At 48.7% G+C, this 20,355-nt stretch overlaps 1 protein-coding gene across 1 annotated transcript; it reads left to right on the top strand.

Moving 5' to 3' along the window:
- Positions 1–5,583: 5,583 nt before the first annotated feature.
- On the top strand, positions 5,584–7,318 carry LOC117901921 (damage-control phosphatase ARMT1). The gene has a single exon (XM_034812889.1). It carries the CDS (start codon positions 5,608–5,610, stop codon positions 7,093–7,095), a length of 1,488 nt encoding a protein of 495 aa, XP_034668780.1. The 5' UTR covers positions 5,584–5,607; the 3' UTR covers positions 7,096–7,318.
- Positions 7,319–20,355: the final 13,037 nt, after the last annotated feature.

The following is a 20,355-nucleotide window of genomic DNA, read 5'->3' as shown; positions in this document are numbered from 1 at the left end:
GAACCGGTGTGCCGTGCCCAAGACACCAAACGGAGAGAGTACGTGTGCATTGTAATGTTGATAATGCCGATGGATGGTAGTTAGGAAGGATCAAAGGTAAGGCATTGGAAAGCGAAATTTAAATAAGAGAGACTCTAGTGTTCGTTGATGATTCGCCATATGATGGCGCTTAACTTAATAACAGATTTAACAATATATCAATCCCGATTTAAATTCAGTCCCCAAATTGTCGACATATGGAACTACCTTTTCAAACCTTCTAGTTCTCCAATCCTCTTTCTGTGTATATTTAATTTTATTTTAGAATTTAAAAGATCGATCGAGGATCACTCGGTCGGTTTGCCAATAAATTCAATTGAGTTTCTGATAGTCGTTGCTAATGGAATATTCCTTAGAATTTCCACATATTTCAATCAGAATCATAAAGAACGCTCTGCAATTGTTAATTGATCAAATATCAATTGAAATTATAGAAAATAACTGCAGCAGCTGAGGACCATGCCCAAGCAGAATTTCTCTTCGTTTGCTTTCCCAGTCCACAGAGAATTCGCAAACATTTATGGCATGGAATGGAATGGAATGGCATGGCAGGGAACGGAATGGTCTGGTGTGGGATGTCATCAAACTCTCGTCGCAAAAGCTAACTGCACATCAGCTCGCAGCTCGCAGGCAAACCGCAAACCTTAACTGTCCGCGCAGCCTCTCTTCTGCTGCGCTGCAGCGCCACAGCCGAGTGCCTCACTTCAAAGTGTCAAACAGCCGCACAGAGTCGCATAATGAAGTGCAAAATGTCATTAATTTGCCGACGTCAAGGTGGCAGCATTGAACGAGACCTGGCTGCAGCTGCACCGAAGCGGAAGAAAGTCGGGCGGCGGCGGCGTTAGGAAAGTGTAGGAAAAGTATGCAGAAATCCAAAACGAATCCAATCCCTGCTCTGCTCTCCGCCCCCCGCTCTCTGTCTGTCGCTGCACAAGCCACACGCCGACTTTGTCAGACATTGTCACGAGTTAAAGGTTTTTCAAGCCACTGAGCAGCCCGACATCCACGAGGGGGAAACAGGAGAGGCCCCAGAAGCTGGAAGAAGAATACAACGTCAGCGAGACCGAGCTGCAATCAAAACAAGATCTTAGAACTATTGGCGCCTGATAGAGCGGCGAGGCGGAGGGGAATGGCCACTGCTCCAGGTCAGTGAACATAAACGCCGCTTTTGAAATCCGATATTATTATCTGTCCAGAGCGCAGGCCGAGAGAGTCGCAGCCAGAAGACGCTAACGGTAATTATAATCAAATAAAAGCAGACAACAAAACAGAACAGAACAGAACAGAACAGAACAGAAGAGTCAGTCTGAAGCTCGATCGCTTCCGACGCCGCATAAATTATTCCAAAATTCGGGAGTTGGAGTCGAAGTCGAAGTCGGACTTGGGCTAAGAGTAGACTTGGAAATAGAAGCTACGTCTATAATTCAAACTAATTTGTTTTATTGACAGCGTGTGCGCTTTCAATTTCGAAGCCATCTACCAGATAAGACCCTCCACACACACAGCACCCTCAAATTGGTCAATTATGTGGGGTCTGGGGTCGGGGGTCTGGGGCTTCCAGTCCGACTCCAAGGCGTGTTTCATTAGCCAGAGTGACAATAAATTAAGTTTCGACTTCATCGCCACTAATTAAAACGCGCTCTGCTCACTCTTGAGATATTCATCTGCTGGGAAGCAGCTTAGACTTAGTCTCTTACTAGACTCGACTCTGCGGTTTGCTGAGACTTCTGTGGACCACCCGCTCGGCATATGAAAGATCGATCGCTGATCGGTAGCTTTGCATTATTAGAGATCTCCAGTGTGTGTTTTCATAAATGAATCACGATAATAAATTGTTTATGTTTCATCGACTCAGACTCAGACTCAGCTTCAGCTTCGACTTCATGGGAAAAAGAGATTAGCATCAGCGCTTATGTTAATGCAATGTGGAAACATCATAAAAATGAAATATTCGCCGCCTTATTAGTGTATAAATTCTGCCAGCAGCGCTGAATCACTTGCAAATAAATTTGAGTATTGGAACAACTTCAGATAAATGTTGCCAAGTGCCTTTGATTTGCTTATCAATGGTAAACATTAACATCCTTTGCCAGTTTAACGTGAAATTTATGTGGAAGTTGAAGGGCAAGCTGAAGTTCAAGTTCTGTTTGCTTACAAATAACAGTGGGAAGGGGAAACTGATTGAAGTAAAAGTCTGTTGAAGTTCTTAATTCAAGAATTTAAGTTACAAAAAACTCACTGGAAATTAGTTGATTCCCTTAAATAATTATTGTAGATAAAAGAAACGAAATTTAGCTCATCCCTCCCTAAGATTCGTAATTAATTTTATACCAGAAACACTTTTCGTGCCCACAGATGAGCAATACAATTAGAGCTCATTGAGTATCTAATATTACAATCCAATTGTTCCCATGACCAGAGCAATTTACACTTGCAGAATGCACTGAATCCACCAGCCAAGTGGCCAAATGTATGGGAAATGGAATATCTGATGGTCGTCTGTTCTCCTTTTAAACCAGGGGGAGGGAAGCCGCCTGCACAGCCTCTCGCAGCAGGACTTTGACCAATAAATAACTTACCCACGCTCTGCTCTCCGCTCTACGATGCGGGTGCCGTGGGCTTAATCGAACCTTGGACTCCGTGCCTAAGGGATGATCCCTGGCTGGCATTATTTGTTGTTTGAATCACGTGACAAGTTGCGGAGGGCACTGGGCACTGGGAACCCGAAACAGAAATCATCCCACGGGATTCAATTTATGCGTGTTTGAATGTTTTTGATTGCGCGTTGCTAATTCAAATACAATTCGACTGCTCCTGTCGTGCGTCCCCGTCCTGTGCTTGCGGTGAGCAAGGAGTCAAGTTGCGTGCTGGTTGAGATCTGCTGGAAGTGCTGCTGGTGGTGGTTGAGGTGCCTCCAGCTCTGAAGCTGAAGCTGAAGCTGGTGCACTGAAACCCAATACGCGGGGGGTGCACATAAATTTGGCTGACAGCTTTTCGAGCAATAATAAAGTCGAAGAACATTTCTGTTTAACGTTTTCGTATGCCTGAGGGATTCCTCATTAAACAAATGAAGTGCAGCCAGGGAACTCTGGGGAAAGTGAGGATTAAATCTGCCAAAAACTGCCCAAATGTCGCGCTAATTATTACAAATGATAACCGATTTAGATCCACGGCATATTCGGGCTGTCAGCATTTTATTTACATAAATTTCAGCTATGAAAATTGTTGAAATTGCTGCTGCAGAGAGCGGCACGGAATGTCCCCCGTCCTACCAGCGGTGCACCTGAACCATGATCTCGCATGGTTTGAAGCCCAGAAGTCAGTCTATAAATACGGCACCGACCATACATATAATTGATTTATGACCAATGGATTGCTGCACGCCCAAAAGTCTTCGAGCGGAGACGAAGACCCCTCCGATAGCTAAATTTAGAAGCTAAAACAACTAATTTAGTGGGGCTGCTGCTCCGCGTGTTCTTCAGTTTTGTCACGTTCATGGGCAAATGTTTTGCATGATCATCGGGGGGCACCCTCGCGGACGTGTCCGTTTGTTTGTGTTCCCTGCGAGTGTGTTGGGCGGAGTGAAGGTCTGTCTGTCGCAGCTTCTGTCACAATTGACACTGACAATGCGGCAGGTACACGATCCGATCTGATCCGAGGCGGAGACGTGCCGTTAAGCTGTCAGTGGGTGGGTGCTGGTCTCCCGTCTCCCTTCTCCCGTTTCCCGTCTGCCGGCTCCCAGCGAAAGATTAATTGAACGTGCGCCAGAGAGTTATTAATCTTGTCGAGCTTAGGCAGGAGCAGGAGCAGCACTGTGAGCAGCCATTGGGCCATTGTTTCTAAAATATTGGAGGCACTTCCCTCGGCGCTGCGGTGTCAGCTAATGGGGGCCGCCACTTGAGCCTTGATTATCCACACAAAATGTGCAGCTGCCACTCTCCTCTCTCTCCTTCTGCTCTCTTTTTGGGGTCTCCCCTAATTTGTTTATGGCCTTGATAATGCAATTTTTTACTGGCAGCCCAGCAATAACATAAATATGTTCACTGATCTGCGGGGAGCAATTACCGGTCGAGGCATATTTTGTCACTTTTTGTTCGCAGGAGTTGGGTGAAAGTTGAGGCATTTTGATGGCAGATCAACTGCCATTCGACCTGCTCGGATTCCACGCCACTCCACTCGGAATCGAACAGTGCCCGGGCATAGTCTCTGTGGACAGGCAACTGCGCAGCGCTGAGCCACACATGCCACATGCCAAAACTTGCCACAGCAACTGCGCAGCTGCTCCTCAGCTATTTCACATGGCAGCGAAGTCCATGACACACACCCTGAACTTCCACCTAAAAAGTAACGTCTTCACCGACAATAGACGCAGAAGCGGATCAGAAAATGGCGCAACGAAAATGTAACACCTTGAGGCGAGAAGAGGGAAGAGCAGACACAACTGGGAACCGGGGGGAAGTTTTTGATTTCTTTGGAACACCTGGATGCGAATCGCTGCGCTGCCATCGAAGGTGCACGGCTAATGAGGTTGCTGCCTCGATAACCAAAAGGCGCGCAAAGTTTTTTATGTTTTGACGCAGCAATGTCTGCGCTTTGGAAGGGGTTCGCCCCTGTGCGTGTGTGTCATGGGCAAACAAGACACTCATATCAGGCACGGCTTCCTTTGGCAAATGCTTATGCAAATAGACGATCCCCCTGCCCCCAGGCGCACACACTTGCGTCATCCGCAGTCCATAAACATTCAATTGGATCGAGACGAGCCTCGTGCAAGGGTTGCCAGAGGAAGTGCACACCTTGCTCCATTAGCATAGAATTAACCTCGACGTCCACGTAGTTTCCCACAGTGCCGACGAACTTGTTTTCTCTCTCTCTTTTATTAACATGTGACAATTATGCTAAATGCATGATTCTCCCTCTCAGTGCAACCAACCCTAGGGTTTATGATTTTCACTTTTTCCGAGCCTCAACCCGATCTCGTGCCCCAACCGGATGAGCTGCTCAAGTGCTGTGCCAAGGACTGTGCGAGGATCGCAGCATTATGCAAATGTAAATTACACTTGGACATGCCACGATGCGGGTAACACCTGGATCAAAGGCAGGAAGGAAGGAAGACGGATCAGAGATCTTTCGTTTCCCACAGTACTTAGCAGTTGGAGGGAGACTCTGCCCATGGGGGAATATCTTCGAGCAGAGATATGCTATTGGAGAGGTCAACGATCGCTGGGAAGATTTAGGACATTTCGAAATGAATCTAAGAAGAAACTTGATGTTAAACCATCGGCAGAAAGTCCCTAAAATCAATGTACTAGAAAGATGAAACAGTTAAAATCTTCAGCATATTCTATGATCGAAATAAACTAGCAACAAAAATGGGAAAACTATTAAAAATCTTCTAAGAACTTGCGCCCTTGAGGAGCACCTTTGCCAGCCACCAATTCATTTCCACACCTAAAATCTACATAAAATCGAAGTTTTCATTTATTTTCGAATCAAAAAGCAATACAAAAATTAAAAAAAAAACCAAATTCGCAGTGCGAGCAAATCTCCAGCTTGCCAGATGTGCCCAAAATGACGCTGAGAATTTCGCTGGGCAACAGCTCGACGCTGTCGGGCAAGACCACCGACTCGGAGTTCACGGAGGGGCCGACGCCGCGGCACTCGCTGCTGTCGGGCCGCTTCAAGCAGAGCTTCGCGTATCTGTCGCTGCGCACGCGGATGCCCGGGATCATGCAGCAGATAATCCTGCGGCTGCTGGAGGAAGGACCGGAGCTGGAGGCGAAGTTCGGCGCGGAGGTGCACAAGGAGATTCAACATGTGATCGATGCCATTGAGCGGCTGAAGCTGGAGCTGCAGCGCGATCGCCAGTTCCTGCTCTTCCACGGCAACGAGCCGGACAAGGCCGCGTGGAATGCGTTCCTCACGGAGCTGCCGCGGCACAAGCGGACGTACTTCCGGGCCTGCTGGCTGCACTCCGAGTGCTACCTGTACCGGCGCATCCACTCCTTCTTCGAGAGCACCAGGCACCTGGGGGACTTTGACTACTTTGCGCACCTGAAGCAGGACGATCTGAAGATCAGCGAGCGGGCCATGCACGCGCTGGCCACGGCCACCAGGAGTCTGTCGAAGGACTTTGAGTCCTTCAGCAAGCTGATGCGCATCAACCTGTGGAGCAACCACTACGAGATCCAGCTGAATGCCTACGTGTTCCAGGAGGACGAGCAGCACTCCGACTTGGAGGTGCTCTCCAGGGTCGCGGATCTCGACCGGAACCTGCTGGTGGACGACTCCACGCTCGTGTGGAACTGCCTGATGAAGGCGAAGGACAGGCGCGAGATTGTCGTGGACTTCGTCTGCGACAACGGGGGCTTCGAGTTCTTCACGGACATGCTGCTCATGGAGTACCTCGTGGAGCACGGCATGGCCACCCAGGTGCGACTGCACGTCAAGGCCATTCCCTGGTACATTTCGGATGTGAACAGCGCGGACATCGAGTGGACCATCAACTACCTCATCGGCCACTCCGACGAGCTGCTCTCCGCGCTGGGCCACAAGTGGGCGCGCCTCATGAACGCGGGCAAGATCGTGGTCGCGCCCAAGTCCCACTTCTGGACGGGGCCGCAGCCGTACTTTGTGATGGTGGACTCCGATCTGGAGCTGTACAAGGTGCTGTCCGGCGGCAGCCTGGCCATCTTCAAGGGAGACCTCAACTACCGCAAGCTCATGGGCGACTACATCTGGGACTCCACCGAGGAGTTCATCACGTGTCTGCGCGGCTTCCGGCCTTGCAACATCTGCGCCATGCGGACAGTCAAGTGCGAGGTGGTCTGCGGCCTGCCGGAGGGCAAGTCGGACGATCTGCTGAGAAGCGATCCGCAGTGGATGATATCCGGCAACTATGGTGTGATCCAGTACACGGACAGCCTCAAGTGCCCCTGCTACCAGGTGGGCAGACTCTCGGGCCTCTCGCACCTACCCAGCCACCACAACTTCAGGCTGGACGACAAGGAGTCCGATCAGAGCCAGCACAAGCGAATGCGCCACAGTCGCAAGACCTAGGACCTGCCTCCTCGGCAGTGACACTTACAGATGTCTGGCCGTGGGCCCACCGACTGCCCAATCAGCCGCTCAAATTTCTTTATTAAATTCGCAGCTGGCACTGGAAGCTCCTCCATGTCTCAATTTGCGCTTTTCCCATCACTGCCCGCCGGCGTAGAAAACTTCGCATGGATAAATGGTGGCAGATTTGTCAGCGCCCGCTGCTAGTTAGCTGGACACCAGAGTCACCTGCCTTTCCATTAACCACAGCCAGGGATTGCCAATTGGCCAAGTGACTAATGCTGTTGATTTTATTGATGGCGCCCCCGCGGCCGAAGAATCTCAATTTGGAAAAGGAAAGTTGCAGACAAAACCTTTGGCTGCATTTTCCACAAAAGAATAAACCATTTTGGGATGGAAAACCACTTCTTATTGCTGCTCATTTGAAGCGAAACAATTGCCAAAATGTTCCCAAGATTGCACTCCGCTGATCTTGAATGAAATTTTGCTGTCAACAGCCACCATGCGGAGCTTTCCCAGCCACGAAAAGTAGCAACCAGAAATGCTCCTTTGGATCGTGTTCAATCGTTACAAATTCTTACAAAATTCTTTCACTTGATTGCCCCCCAAGCAAAGGCCATTCCAAGTGAGCAATAATCCATATTTAATGCCTGCAACTTGCACACTCTCACAGCCATTAGGAAGTTCGTTTTCAAAAGAGCAACATGAGGCCGACGCATTCCGCAGCAGTCTGGAACATTCTCCAACTCAAATCAGGTACAGTTCCCCGAAAAATGCGACAGCAATTAATCATGAGAGCCGAACATTGCAATGCTCTGCCGCCACGAAATGGCAATGGCAATGGCAATGGCAACGGCAATGGAATAATTTTCCCACCGAATTGAAAGCCACCCCAAAGTCGGACAGGAACGAGCTACTGCGCAGCTGCGGGATGGCTGCAGAGCGAAAACAGCTTCCATATGCTCCGGCGGTGGGAATGATGTCCAACAGGCAGGGCGGCGGCGAGGGGTGGCTTGAGTAGGGTTCGCCCTTGAAAGAGCCAAACCCGGCAACAGGATCGGGCACCCGATACCAGGTTGCTGTTTGCCGCCTCTTCAGTGCCGGTGCTTTTGTCTGATTTGCCGTTAGGGGTTGCTGACAACTTTTTCCCACCATTTTGTCGGTAGATTACGACTTTGATTTCCCATCCACCACCGTGAAGGGTGAGCAGGGTGAGTGGACAGTGCGCAGGTATGCGTGAGGCGACCAGCTGGCAGCCCCACAGCACAGCCGGCATGTGGATGGGCTTCGACTGAGGTGTGGAGTCCTTTGCCCTAACACCCTTGACAAGTGCAAAGTGAGCAAACAATTTGCCCCAATGGAAGTGCCAGATTTACGAGTCACTCGATGCTGTGCATTTTCCTGCCTAGTTTGTGGCGTGGCCGATAAGCAGGAAACACTCTCCAGCCATTAGTCGCGAGTTCCCTGAATTATGGCCAAATTAAACCGAGCTCAATTTGAGTGCAATTATCGTTGGGAGTGTGCAGGAACCCCAAAACAGTTGACATAAACCTTTCGCCAGCAACTCTGCCAGCCTGCCGCCAAAGGCGCTGACAAGTGGCTAAGCTCAAGCAGCGGTGGGGAGCAGCGGGGCCAGCAGCCACAGGCACAGGCACAGGCACAGCAGCGGTAAAAAGGTCAACATTTCGTAATCAGCTTAGTGGCTTTTGTATGCACGTAACCATAACCATGCCCCATGTCATCCTATATTTCACAGGCACCGACAGGGCGCGCGAGAGGGAGAGAGACCCCAAGCCACGAGCCGACAGCGGGGCACACTGTCAACCCGCCACAGTGGCTGCAAGATTGTGGGACAACATCCAGGCAGCATTCAGTACGGAGTACGAGTACATTCGCCAACTGACCAAGTGGCTCGTTGCGGGTTCACCTCTCCTCTCCTCTCCGCTCCGCTCCACGCGGCACCATGTACAGGCATTTGGTGTGTTTCCAACGACTATCACCCGCTAACATTCAAATTCAAATTTGCTGGGACCAAAAATTAGCCACAGACTTGGGCGCTAATCTGGTTTTAAACTACGAAAGCGACGCCAGCGCTCTGTCCTGTCTGCTGCCGCTGCTGCCGCTGCTGCTGCTGCTGCTGCTGCTGCGATGCGGGTGTGTTCACGCAGAGGCCGGACAGTCGGACAGCCGCTTGCTGGCAGTCTCCAGCCTGTGCCTCGCCTCATGTCCATCGCTGGCTAACCAGTTTGTGTGTGTGTGTGTGTGTGGGGGCACCCGCACCTGGCCAACTGCCCAACATACGACTTTCCGAGTGCCATTGCCCAGCTGTCCCGGCCCGATGCATGCCCTAGCCGACGTTCTCCTCGCAGTCCACCTCAGATTGGGCGCAGTCCTGCCCCTGCCCAGGGCTGTTTTCCAGGCTGCGAGACAGCAATTATTGGGTTTAAAATTTAACTGTGGGTTTTGTGGACAATGTGAAGCGAGTTGGAGATGCGTTGATCCAATTAAAATATATTTATAATTAAGCTAAAGGTCTATGAATTGATTGGCACATCAAACATTTACTTTACCCCAAGCCAAATGAGTCTACAAAGTATTGAGTGATGCGATTTCCTCTACCCTTGGGGGTCTCAAAATCAATTGACTTCTCGCGAAGATTCCTTGTTGGCCATTTAAATGCAAGTCTCCCATGGTAGAATTTATTTTATTCTCCACCCAACTGGTTAATTTCGTTATTGCTGCTGCGGTTCCAGCGGTCAGATACTTAAATTTTTATTTTATTTTATGATTATTTGCCTGGCGACATGGAGTTATGAAAATATGGGTTTATGGCCAACTTTCCAGCGTGACAACAAAGCTGGGAATGCTGCAACTAAAAGTTCCACTAATCGAGGTTTATATGGCATTTAATTGAAACTGCTGCTAGTGCCCCACCCCGGAAATAGGTTTCGCGAAGGCTTAACAGCATCTAAAAATATTTAAACGAATGCACTGGAAGTACTGGGCGACACTTGGGCCAAAGATTGATGGCCAGCCGAAACGCCTTTCCATTTTCAATGGTCAAACAGGTTGCCGGTCCAATGGGTGCCCTGTAATTCGTCTACTCAACGCCAGAGTGTGATTTGCTGATTAGCAACACTCTTTCCGTCATATTCTGAAACCCAATTACAACAGCAATGACGGGACCCCGGCCAGCGGACAAGACAAACGGCCAAACAGTTGCAGCTCCAAGTCCGAGTCCCAATCCCAATACCATTTCCAGTCTCTGGCCACGTGAACACCCTTATGCAAAAACAAATCAAAACAGCATAAAAAGTCGTAAATCTGTGCCAAAAAAAAAGGAAAGAAAACTCTGCCGAAGCATGTGCCAAAGCCCGAAAAGCCAGACGAAAAACCTCCAGCCAAGAGACACTTGGCCACTCGAGACCGAGACCGAGACTAGGACGGCGGCGGCTGCTGTGATAAAATATGAGACAGTGGGGCAGACAGTCGACTGCCGTGGAGAGAGAGAGAGAGAGAGAGGAGGAGGAGCGGGGGCATGGGCGTCTAGGGGAATGGGCAATGATTCAGTGCAAAAACAGCCAAATAATAAAAAGGAGTCGAAGTCGAGTAGAGTCTGTGCTGAAGCGGCCGTCGTATATAACTGACCATCAGACAGCAGCAGCACCAGACGCCACCTAGCGAATGAATGGGGAAACCAACCTGTCAGCCAAAGATACAAATAAGACGCCGATTAGAGATGTGATTCGATCAGGCACTACAATGAGTCATAGCTCTGGGAGAAATGAGAACAAATTAAACGATAGTTCCATATGCATAAATATTTATTTCGATACTCTACAGATCATCTGATATTTAACCATCAAAGTAATACACATTTTATATACAATTTTAAGTTAATTTCAGTGCTAATTGTGCACTTAGTACAAAAAGATTGGAGCCTACAATCGTGGAATAAAAATTCTTGAAAATCATGAATCCCTCGTGTCACGCGTCCATCACCTTCTCCACGCGGCTTGGTCTTTCTTCATATGCAGAGTGGGGTTCCTTTTTTCGCAAATGTCATGCATTTGTTGCTATTTCCAATATTTATTTATTTGCCAGCCAGTGCGCCGCGTTGCATTAGAGGCAATAAAATAAATAAAATTGAAATTGACTACGTCCGAAAATTTTGGCATTCATAATGCATGAGTTTTGATTTCTTGGCGACGCCGCCTGCCACTGCCGCTGGCCAAATATAAGAGAAGGAAAAAAAGGTCCAGCGGGAAAATCACTTAACTCTTGCATTGAGTTCGGACTCTGGGATTTATGCTAACTACTCGACTTGTTATAATTGGTATATTAAATGATTTAAAAGTCTGCCAGGCGCGCAGCCCAAACAGAAATCAATTCACATTTGGGAGCGGGTGTAGCCTGGGACCTGGGACCTGGAATGGAACTCTGACTTGGAGTCTGACTCGCTGGCTGAAAACTGGCTTAATATTATTTATGAGCCCAATGCTGGCCATATCACGTAATAATCACGCACATAAATGGCCAGCTAAATGCCGGCCAGACCTCTCGGCCAGTGGCCAGTGGCCAGTTGCATTTCATATTTCATTTCGAGTGATATTTGCAAAACATGCGCGAGAGTGGCGCAAATAAAAAATTAAGTAATAGATTTTGTCGCCGCGATAACAAAAAAGTGCTAAAATATTTCCAAAATGCGTCAAACTGAATTTATAGATTTATTTTCAGTCATTGCGGACCACCAGGAGATTAAGTTGTTGGAAAAATCATACAAGCCCGTAGGTGGGAGGAATCAGCTGGCTGCGCGCTTTTCTTTTTGTGATTTATTGTACAGCTTCTCATGTCAATGAAACTCGCTTTCTTGGGCTGTGAGGTCAGCCTCTTCTGATCGTCAAACAATTACACGAAAATTGGCAGCGATCGATGTCCATGGAACGCCAATAGGCCGACATCAGCATCCAGTGCCTGTTGCATGTCCGAGTGAAAAGCATTCCGTGACTGAGATTCAGAGTCAGGGCTGAGATGCGGCGAATGACAGTTGAATCACCTTCATTTTTAATGGAGACAAGTGTCAGTAATTTATGCACAATGGCAGAAGAAATACGGAGAGAAGATGCAGCACAAACAAGCGCAGAAATTGATGCACAAGTTAAACAAATTAAAATCGATTGTCGGTCGGGTCGGTCCTCAGTCCACAGTCTTTGCGCAACTTCGAACCTGAGCTTGAGACTGAGACGAAGACTGAGCCTGTGTTGGGGCTCCATGCCAGGGTCAGGCCAGTGTGCGGCGGGGTCAATGTGAATTGTGTGAAAATGACCGCAGCCATGAGGAGCAGGCAGGCAGCACTCCGACCCAGGCACATTTTCTAGACTTGTCTCTGGCGGAGTGTAAGCGATCTTGGCACTTCATTATTCACGCGCGTGCTCCGTTCAAGGCTTCAGGGGCTCTCGCTCTCGCTCTTGCTCTCGCTCGACCAGAGTCCAGAGTCGGCCCTGGCGGAAATGTCAATAGCAAATCACTTAATTTGTACGGCAATTTTCACCAGGCAGCAAATGGCAAGAAAGGAAAGAAAAGCCTGTAATGCGAAACGTGCAGGGAAAATTGTGGCCATGGCCATGCTTCACGATGCCATTCGACTCTGACGGGCCGAATTCGAATTCGATCAAATAATGCGCAAACATTATGCTGGATTATACTCCCAGCGGAGTTTGGAACTTTCTTGCCTGTGATCGTTTGTCGTTTGATGCTTAAACTGCCCCACAGGCAAGGGTCAATGGGGTCAACGAAGCTTGAGTTGGCAGTGCGGAGACTCAAGCAATTCTTGAGAGCTTTGACAAGGGGATTGTGCAGAACAAACCACAGGCATCACAAAGAGAAGGACAAAAAGTACAGCCTCATCGATGGCAGCGAACAAAAGCTGCTGGCTACACCCCCCAGTCAGCCACATGTCAACCCACTCTCTCTCAGCGGACACACCCACATCGCAGCTCCTTCGTTCCAGGGACGCGTGTCGCTGGTCAGCCGACAATGGAGATGGCAGCGATAGACGGCCAGTGCGCGTGTCAGGGAACAACAAGTCAAGCCGGAAAGCGGCGCCGATCCCCGTGCACTCGGGCAGGACCTGCATGTTGGCACTGCTGGAACGGGTGGAACGGGTGGCACTGTGAAACGTGCAAAGTGTGGGTCACGTGTCGCATATTAAGAGTTGAACTGCTGCTCAAAACGTATGTCAAATGTCCTAACCATCACCAGGCCAGGCCAGACCAAGGGTTACCCCAGCGAGGGTTAAGCCAACACGGTGCGAGGGTGTGCAGGCAGCCGTGACGCCCAGGCTCAACCCTCCCTCAACATCGTCCTCCCGTTGACTTTCAACTGTGTGGCCGGCGAACAATTACGCGACGCTGCTCCGAAGTGGGTCCGGGATGACGTCAAGTAAATAATATCATCAGCGTTTGTCGCTCATTAATGGATCGACGATAGAGTGCTGGGTGGACTCACAATCCACCCCTGAATCAGCGTCCAAGTTGCCATTTAATTTGGCTTAATTTAATTTTTGCTGGTAGCCCAAGCAGCGGCACTTTTTGGCAAGTTCTCGGCTCTGAGCTCCCCCCTCGATTGTGATTTGACAATTGTGGGAATATTTGTTGCGACAATATGCCAACTGTCATCCCTTTGTGCGCTGATCACCCACCCAGATCGAGTGATTCCACCGACTTGCCGCAACATGTGCGATGATGCATGGACTGCTGATTCCTGGGAACACATCATCGATGATGTATTCTAATAATTGATAATTGTTTAGTCACTGTTTGATTTCTAATTCTGCCACCCCTGGCTGGCTGGAGGGTGGGCCTGGCGTTTGTCCGTTAATTGTTTCGGGTCTGGTCATAGATTGAAGTGGGTACAATCCTACAAGCGTGGGAAGTCCATCAAGACTGCTCTACTGGAACCGTTTATGAGTTTGGATATGATTTAAGGTGTGATCGGTGAGAGAGAGAGAATCTATTCCCTCTGGCATGCACTTCACACCCATTCTCCTGTGCAACTTTGACCTCCTGTTTATGTGTCTTGGTCCATGGCTGCATCCATAAAATTAGCACCCAAAAATCGCTTGTTGCTCGAGCTCATTAAATGCCGAATCTATGCATACAATTTGCGGCTAATGTCCTAAACCTTAAACCTCAAACATGGGAGGGCCTGGGCCAGGGCCAGTCAGCCAGTCAGCCAGTCAGTCAGGCAAATGGCCCGTCTGAAAGCTGAGACTATTACAGGCCTCCATTACACAAAGGAGTTCGGAGCACAGAGCCAGACCAAGACGAAGAAATGTTAAAAGCAAGTCCAAACTAATTTCAAGCACCCTCAGGTGATGAAGACAATTAAATATTCGTGATTTAACGATCACTTTGCAATGCTCCAAACTGTCAGGAGGGAGACCACAACCACAGCTACAACCCGACTCGACGTCCCGAATCCCATTCCCATTGCCATTCCCATTCCGCCAAATGTAAATGACTCTGAGAGACGGACGATGGAGCCCTAAAAATTTCTAGCGGCCAAGATAAAGATCACACAGTGGACGGACATGGCCAAAGAGAAGAACTAAAGCAAAGTCTTTCCCCTGGGTTTTGTTTTTGGCTTCTTTGGCTGCTCATCACGAGTTTTCCACCCAAGAGGCAGAAACAGGTTATGCACCATTTTGGCAGGGTTTCTGTTGTTGTTGTTGCTGTTGTTGTTGCCAATTTGCCTATCAACAAGCGATCGATTAAGAACGCCTACCAGTCGGCAGAAGGCTTGCTATATTGGTCACAAAGTCAAAATGTTAATAAAGGCAGCGCGACTGGGGCTTGAGCAGAACTAACTGTAAGCGGTCAACCCATCCACCCACTAGCTGGTGGTCAAGTTCAAGCTGCTGCAGCGGCAGCGGCAGCGGCAGCAGATTCCAATCAGGTGTAATAATTCTTATTGGCAACGCTTCGTCTGCTGCAAGACTTTCTTTTAATATGCCCCGACGACTGAAGACCTTAATTCTGACTGGCTGGGGATGGACACGTGACACGAAATGATTCGCAAATCCCCTCGTGAGAAGTTTCTTCATATATGCAGACAGCAGTTCTTGGCGTCACGCGGCCATCTCTAGCAGAGACTCTGGTTCCGTCGTCGTTTACTGTTAGACACAGAAGAGCTCGAGTTTGAGTTGGAGTTTTGAGTTCTCTCTCTCTCTCTCTCTTTCTCTTTCTCTCTGCGCACTTCACGATTTTTGATTGATCGTGCATACTAAACTATAAATCCATCGTGATACATTGGGGCGATCAGGCGAGCCAGCCAGCCAGCGACTGAGTCGAACGTTTCACGTCTGCGAGTCTGGGAGTGGGACTGTGGGTGGGGCTGGTGCTGGGACTCTTGCTGGATGGGGTCTCATTTTCATATTAGCAGTGGAAAGACTTCGTTGGATGGCTAATTTTTGGCATTAATCAGACCGGGCTAATGCAGACAGTTAATCGTCGCAGTCCCTTCATCTCACTCGGCTGCACTTTGCCTCATTTTGGGCGTCTTTTTATCGCACACAGCTGCAGGCAGCAGCAGCTACAGGCGGCAGAAGAGTTTTATGTGCGAGCAGAGTGACACCAAACGAGGCATAAATATCTGGAAGATACAACTAATTAGTGGGTGTTTGTCAGCCGCCTGTGGGGCTTACTTGGGCAGGCAAGGTGTCGGCCCAACTCAAACTGTGCGTAGCGCAGAGAGCAGCGAACAATAATGTTAAATCAATTCCCCAGGCGATGTCGCACTTAAATCGCTGCGAGTCTTCCCCCCTTTTGGGGAAGTATTTTTGGCGCTGCCTCTGAGAAATTATTGAAATTTTTACATCACGCTGGAAGGCTCCCTCATCTTCGTCTCCGTCGGTGTCTATTCTTGTAGCTGCGAGGCATTAAATGCGATTAAATTGATTCCTCACCAAATGCCATCAAATCGCCAAGTTTGACTTTGATTTTATATCTTTCACACACACCACACACACCACACACACACACACACACACCCATTGACGGATTGTCCCCGGCACTTTTATTGCACTTTGAGAGTGAATCTGTGGCCATCGTAAAAGTGTTTTTATTGTTTTACTATCTACGCACCGGCTGGAGGGGCTGAAGGCTCCTCCTCCCGCCTCCGGGTGCGCATTTTATGGGGGGCAACTAAGCCAATTTCAGCGATTATGGGCCATCATCGGTGTGTTTGCAGCTAACAAAACATAACACGTCACACGATGCCCAGAGATAACACTTGGCCGTGCTAAGCCCCGATGAAAACATGACGTTTATGTGGACTCTGCTGGCTACGAGGGGAAGATCAAGTTTAGGATCATTCTTCGGAATGATTTTGTAAATATTCCAATTCAATAGCCAGAGAGGTAAGTTTACTTTATGGGGATTGGGAGAGTGTTTTGTAACTGTAACTCCATGGAGCATCAGTAGAACTTTCCACTTTATTAGTTCTTGTATTTTTCCATATTTTAATCACTTTTCCCTTCTGCTTCTTTCCATTGAGAGGCTAATTTATTTCGGGTGAGCCTTGTCTCCCCATCCTGGGACAATGATAGCTACCAACAAGTGTTGAAGGAGAGTGAGTCTCCCCACACGACAATAGCTTTCAAATGTTTCTAATTAAAAAACGAAAAGCAAAAGGAGAACACAATGCCCAAGGTGCGTATGGGGCCCGGCTATTTATAGACCCAAACCTATCCCAGCTGCCGGTAAAACTTGATGCTCGGTGCGCCTAACTCTCCGTGAAGTGTAATGTGACCGAGACAGGGCCCCGCATAAAGTGAGCGTGTCGGTGCAGGCAGGGGAAAACGCTCTCATAGCTCTTCTCTGGAGCTCCTCTAATCATAAGCATTTTGCGATGATTTAATGCCGCCCAGGCTGCGACACGTGTGTGTGCATAGGGTCCAGGGGTGTGGAGTGTGGAGTGTAAGCGGCATCCTTTCAAGCTGATTTTTCACACGCCTGCAGTCGTTGCTTCCGCGTGAGATATCTCGATGAGGCGTGCAGCCCTCCCCCTTGCCAGAAGCATTACAATAATGTCTAGCCTCAGGTTATTTTTTTGGGGTTTTTTCATCATAATTCAGTTGATGAGATACTAGTCCTGAGGCGCCCCAAAGTCGTCCATACATATTTAGTATTCCACTCTCTTCGTCAACCCCCCCACACAATGTTTATTCCAATTGAATTGCAACGAGTTGAGTAGTTAATTCTGTTTGCTTTCGCCGGCGCCCGGTTAAGCAAGCAACCCCCTCGCCTGATGGCACACTTTTGCCCTAAACATGGACATAATTACCATGGCACTTCACACAGTTAATTGCCAGACCCGTACACAGACACAGACACAGACCCAGACTGCACTCCCCCAACTCAACGCGTTGGCAGTCAAAGGGTTGGGCTGGGTTGCTGCTTTATTGTTTCCATTTGGCTGGAAGCGGGCTGGGATCGGGGCTGGGCTGGGCTTCCTCCACTGACCTCGTGTTCTTGTTGATTTTAGCAACTTTATTGACGTTTAACACGTCGAGTGGTTACTGGAGAGAGAGAGAGAGAGAGAGAGAGTCTGTTGTGCTGTTCATATTGTAAATGAGTTAACAACAGATGTTTACATCGTTTGTTCTGTAAAGGAAGCCTCCTGTAGGAGTGAGTGTGAATGGGGGATGCTGGATGTTGGCTTAATCTCCCCCCTGATATTTCTGGCTCTCGATTTCGCTTCTCACGTTGCTGCTGGCCAAGGCAAAGCAATTAAAATAAACCAATAATCGATTGCATTTAGCAAAAACCTAGCCCCAGCCCCAGCCAAAACGTGCATTTAATTGAGGCCTGGTAGCAGATTATATAAAATTATATTTTAAATCAAACAGCAAAACGGCAAACGGCAAGAAGGCAGCCGAAAAAGCGACACAGCGAACAATTTAAGCCACCCACTCGCCGTGAAGGACGTGAAGGCAGTTGCAACTGCGGCGCCAGCGGGCAGTTTATAACGATCTCTGGTCCCAAGAAATCACAACGGCAGACACAGAAAAAGAAACAATGCCAGGCCAGCCAGTCAGTCCGATCAAAGCGTTACGCTGCGGCTGCTCCGGCTCCGGCTCCGGCTGCTGCCGCTGCGACAGTCGAACATAACCTGAGGGCGCCTCAAACGTAAATGAAATTGAAATGGCCACACAATTATATTTTCCGAAAATTATATTCTCTAGAATGGTATCGGTTCCAAGTGCTTAGAGCATTTGCCAGCTGATTTGGCAGATTGAAGCGATAGGAAGTGGGACTAGGAACGGAACTTCCTCTGCCAATATGATTTGTCGCCCATTGAGTGGGGTTACTGATGCCGATTGTCGATTCCGATGCCGATGTGAAGATGATGATGCAACCACACAAAACAATGGCCACTGAGCACGTGCAGACCTTGCCATAATTTATAAATCCACAAAAAGTTGAAGCTCAAAACGAGGCAGCAGGCTGCAGGCTGTCCAAGTCGCAGATGAATATGCTCTAAGACTCGAACTTATCCCAACTTCAGCTGCAGCTTAACGTGCCCAACTGGAAAGGGTATTTAATGTGAGGCCAATAGATGGACAAGCATCGGTTTTGGGTAATGTTTCAAGCGATTTTCATATCTGCAACTCGTTTGCAGCATCTTGCATTATTATTACTATTATTTTGATGGGGTCTCTTTTCGCTTTTCGCTGTTTGTTGTACGGTCAGCGGCTGGAATTGCATTTGCATCTGCTGTGCGGCTGTGGGTTGGGTGTCAGAGTTCAATCAAATGAATGGCACCCCAAACGTTTAATGTCTTTGATGGTTTTATTAGTCTCGTATCCGAATGGGCCACAGCTCCACTGACTGACTGACTCATTAGCCATTGTCTGGCTGTGTTGATGAAGTTGTTGGGGGAGTTTGGCCAGTGATTTCCCCCGACTGATTACTGGAATTTGCAGCGGGCCTTACTCGTATTACTCGTACATTTTATTGGTTCGAAAAAGTTCAAGGTTTCGAAATTAAAAAGTAGCCCAGCCAGCGATTGCATCGAGTGATCGCTGATGCGACCCCAAGGTTATATTACGAGTCGAGTCCTGGGGGCAAGCTGGAAAATTGGTGGGTGCCACCAGAAGAGTATGTACATGTCTATCGATGGGGTACAGCAGCAGCAGTCCGGATTCAAACTCTATTAATAGAAACGGTACAGCTGCCGTGGAACAACCCTTCTTCCAGTCCCACTTCCGATGGAACCAGGGCACACTTCCTACACCGTGGAAACAGGTGTGAGGTGGTGGCTCAAATCTCCTTACGCGTGTCCAACTTGTGCCTTCATCTGGCTCGTTAGTCAAGAAATAGCTGGGCGGCACGACATCAGCCGCACAGCAACTCAAGTGACACCTTTGCGACCAATGCATCTGCACAATTACGAGCGGGGGCCAAAGTATCAGATTTCTGGAGAAGGCTGCCAGCCACCAGCAGAAAACACAACAAAACAAAACACAAAACTCCTTTCTTTTATGCGCCACTGACAAACGGCACATTGCAGACTGCACATGTCCCTGTCTCATGCGATGCCCGTGTCCTGCACTGAGACGAGAAGGAGATGGAACGCAGACGCTGGCTGCCTGCTGCACAGCAACAACAATCACAATCACAATCAGTCACCCCCATCAGAAAGGCAGCAACTGAAACAAACGGCGTGTGTGTACGCACATCAGCTAGAGATGGGAGCGTGAGACGAAGATGCTCGTAAGGAGAATGTGCATACACATATAAATTATAGATAAATATTACGTCTGAGTACTCCTTAGGTTTCTATTTGTATTATTTAATCAATACAATCGATTAGTTTAAACATTTTGCAAGCATTCCATGTTCCATTTCACACCCGACAATGTCGTGACTCACGGCAGCGGGCACACACTTTAGTGTTCCATCTCTAGCTGTTCCTCTGCTTGGTGCGGGTGTTTCGCCTTGGACACGGTATTGATTTCATGTTGACGCTGCAATATTTCTCTTAATGAAAACAAACAATGAGATGCGATGAGGCCGCAGGCGAGAAGACTGCCAGCAGGGCAGCTGTAACCCGGAGGCCCTGCCTCTGGACTGGAGATGGCCATACAAAGTGCGTGTTATTAATATTATTGGCCCACAGGCTGCTCCTGGCTATTGGCCACACAGAGCGACAGGGCTGGGCAGGCAGCAGGCAGCGGCCAGAGATGTGTGCTGCCAG

This window comes from Drosophila subobscura, chromosome U (assembly GCF_008121235.1).
Source record: "Drosophila subobscura isolate 14011-0131.10 chromosome U, UCBerk_Dsub_1.0, whole genome shotgun sequence".
NCBI lineage: Eukaryota > Metazoa > Arthropoda > Insecta > Diptera > Drosophilidae > Drosophila > Drosophila subobscura.
Note: the sequence above shows the minus strand (reverse complement) of the source record. Positions and strands in the feature narration are given on the sequence as shown.

Bases quoted from the DNA above. Each gene is read 5' to 3' on its own strand.
- LOC117901921 (XM_034812889.1), top strand. From the start codon at position 5,608: ATGACGCTGAGAATTTCGCTGGGCAACAGCTCGACGCTGTCGGGCAAG.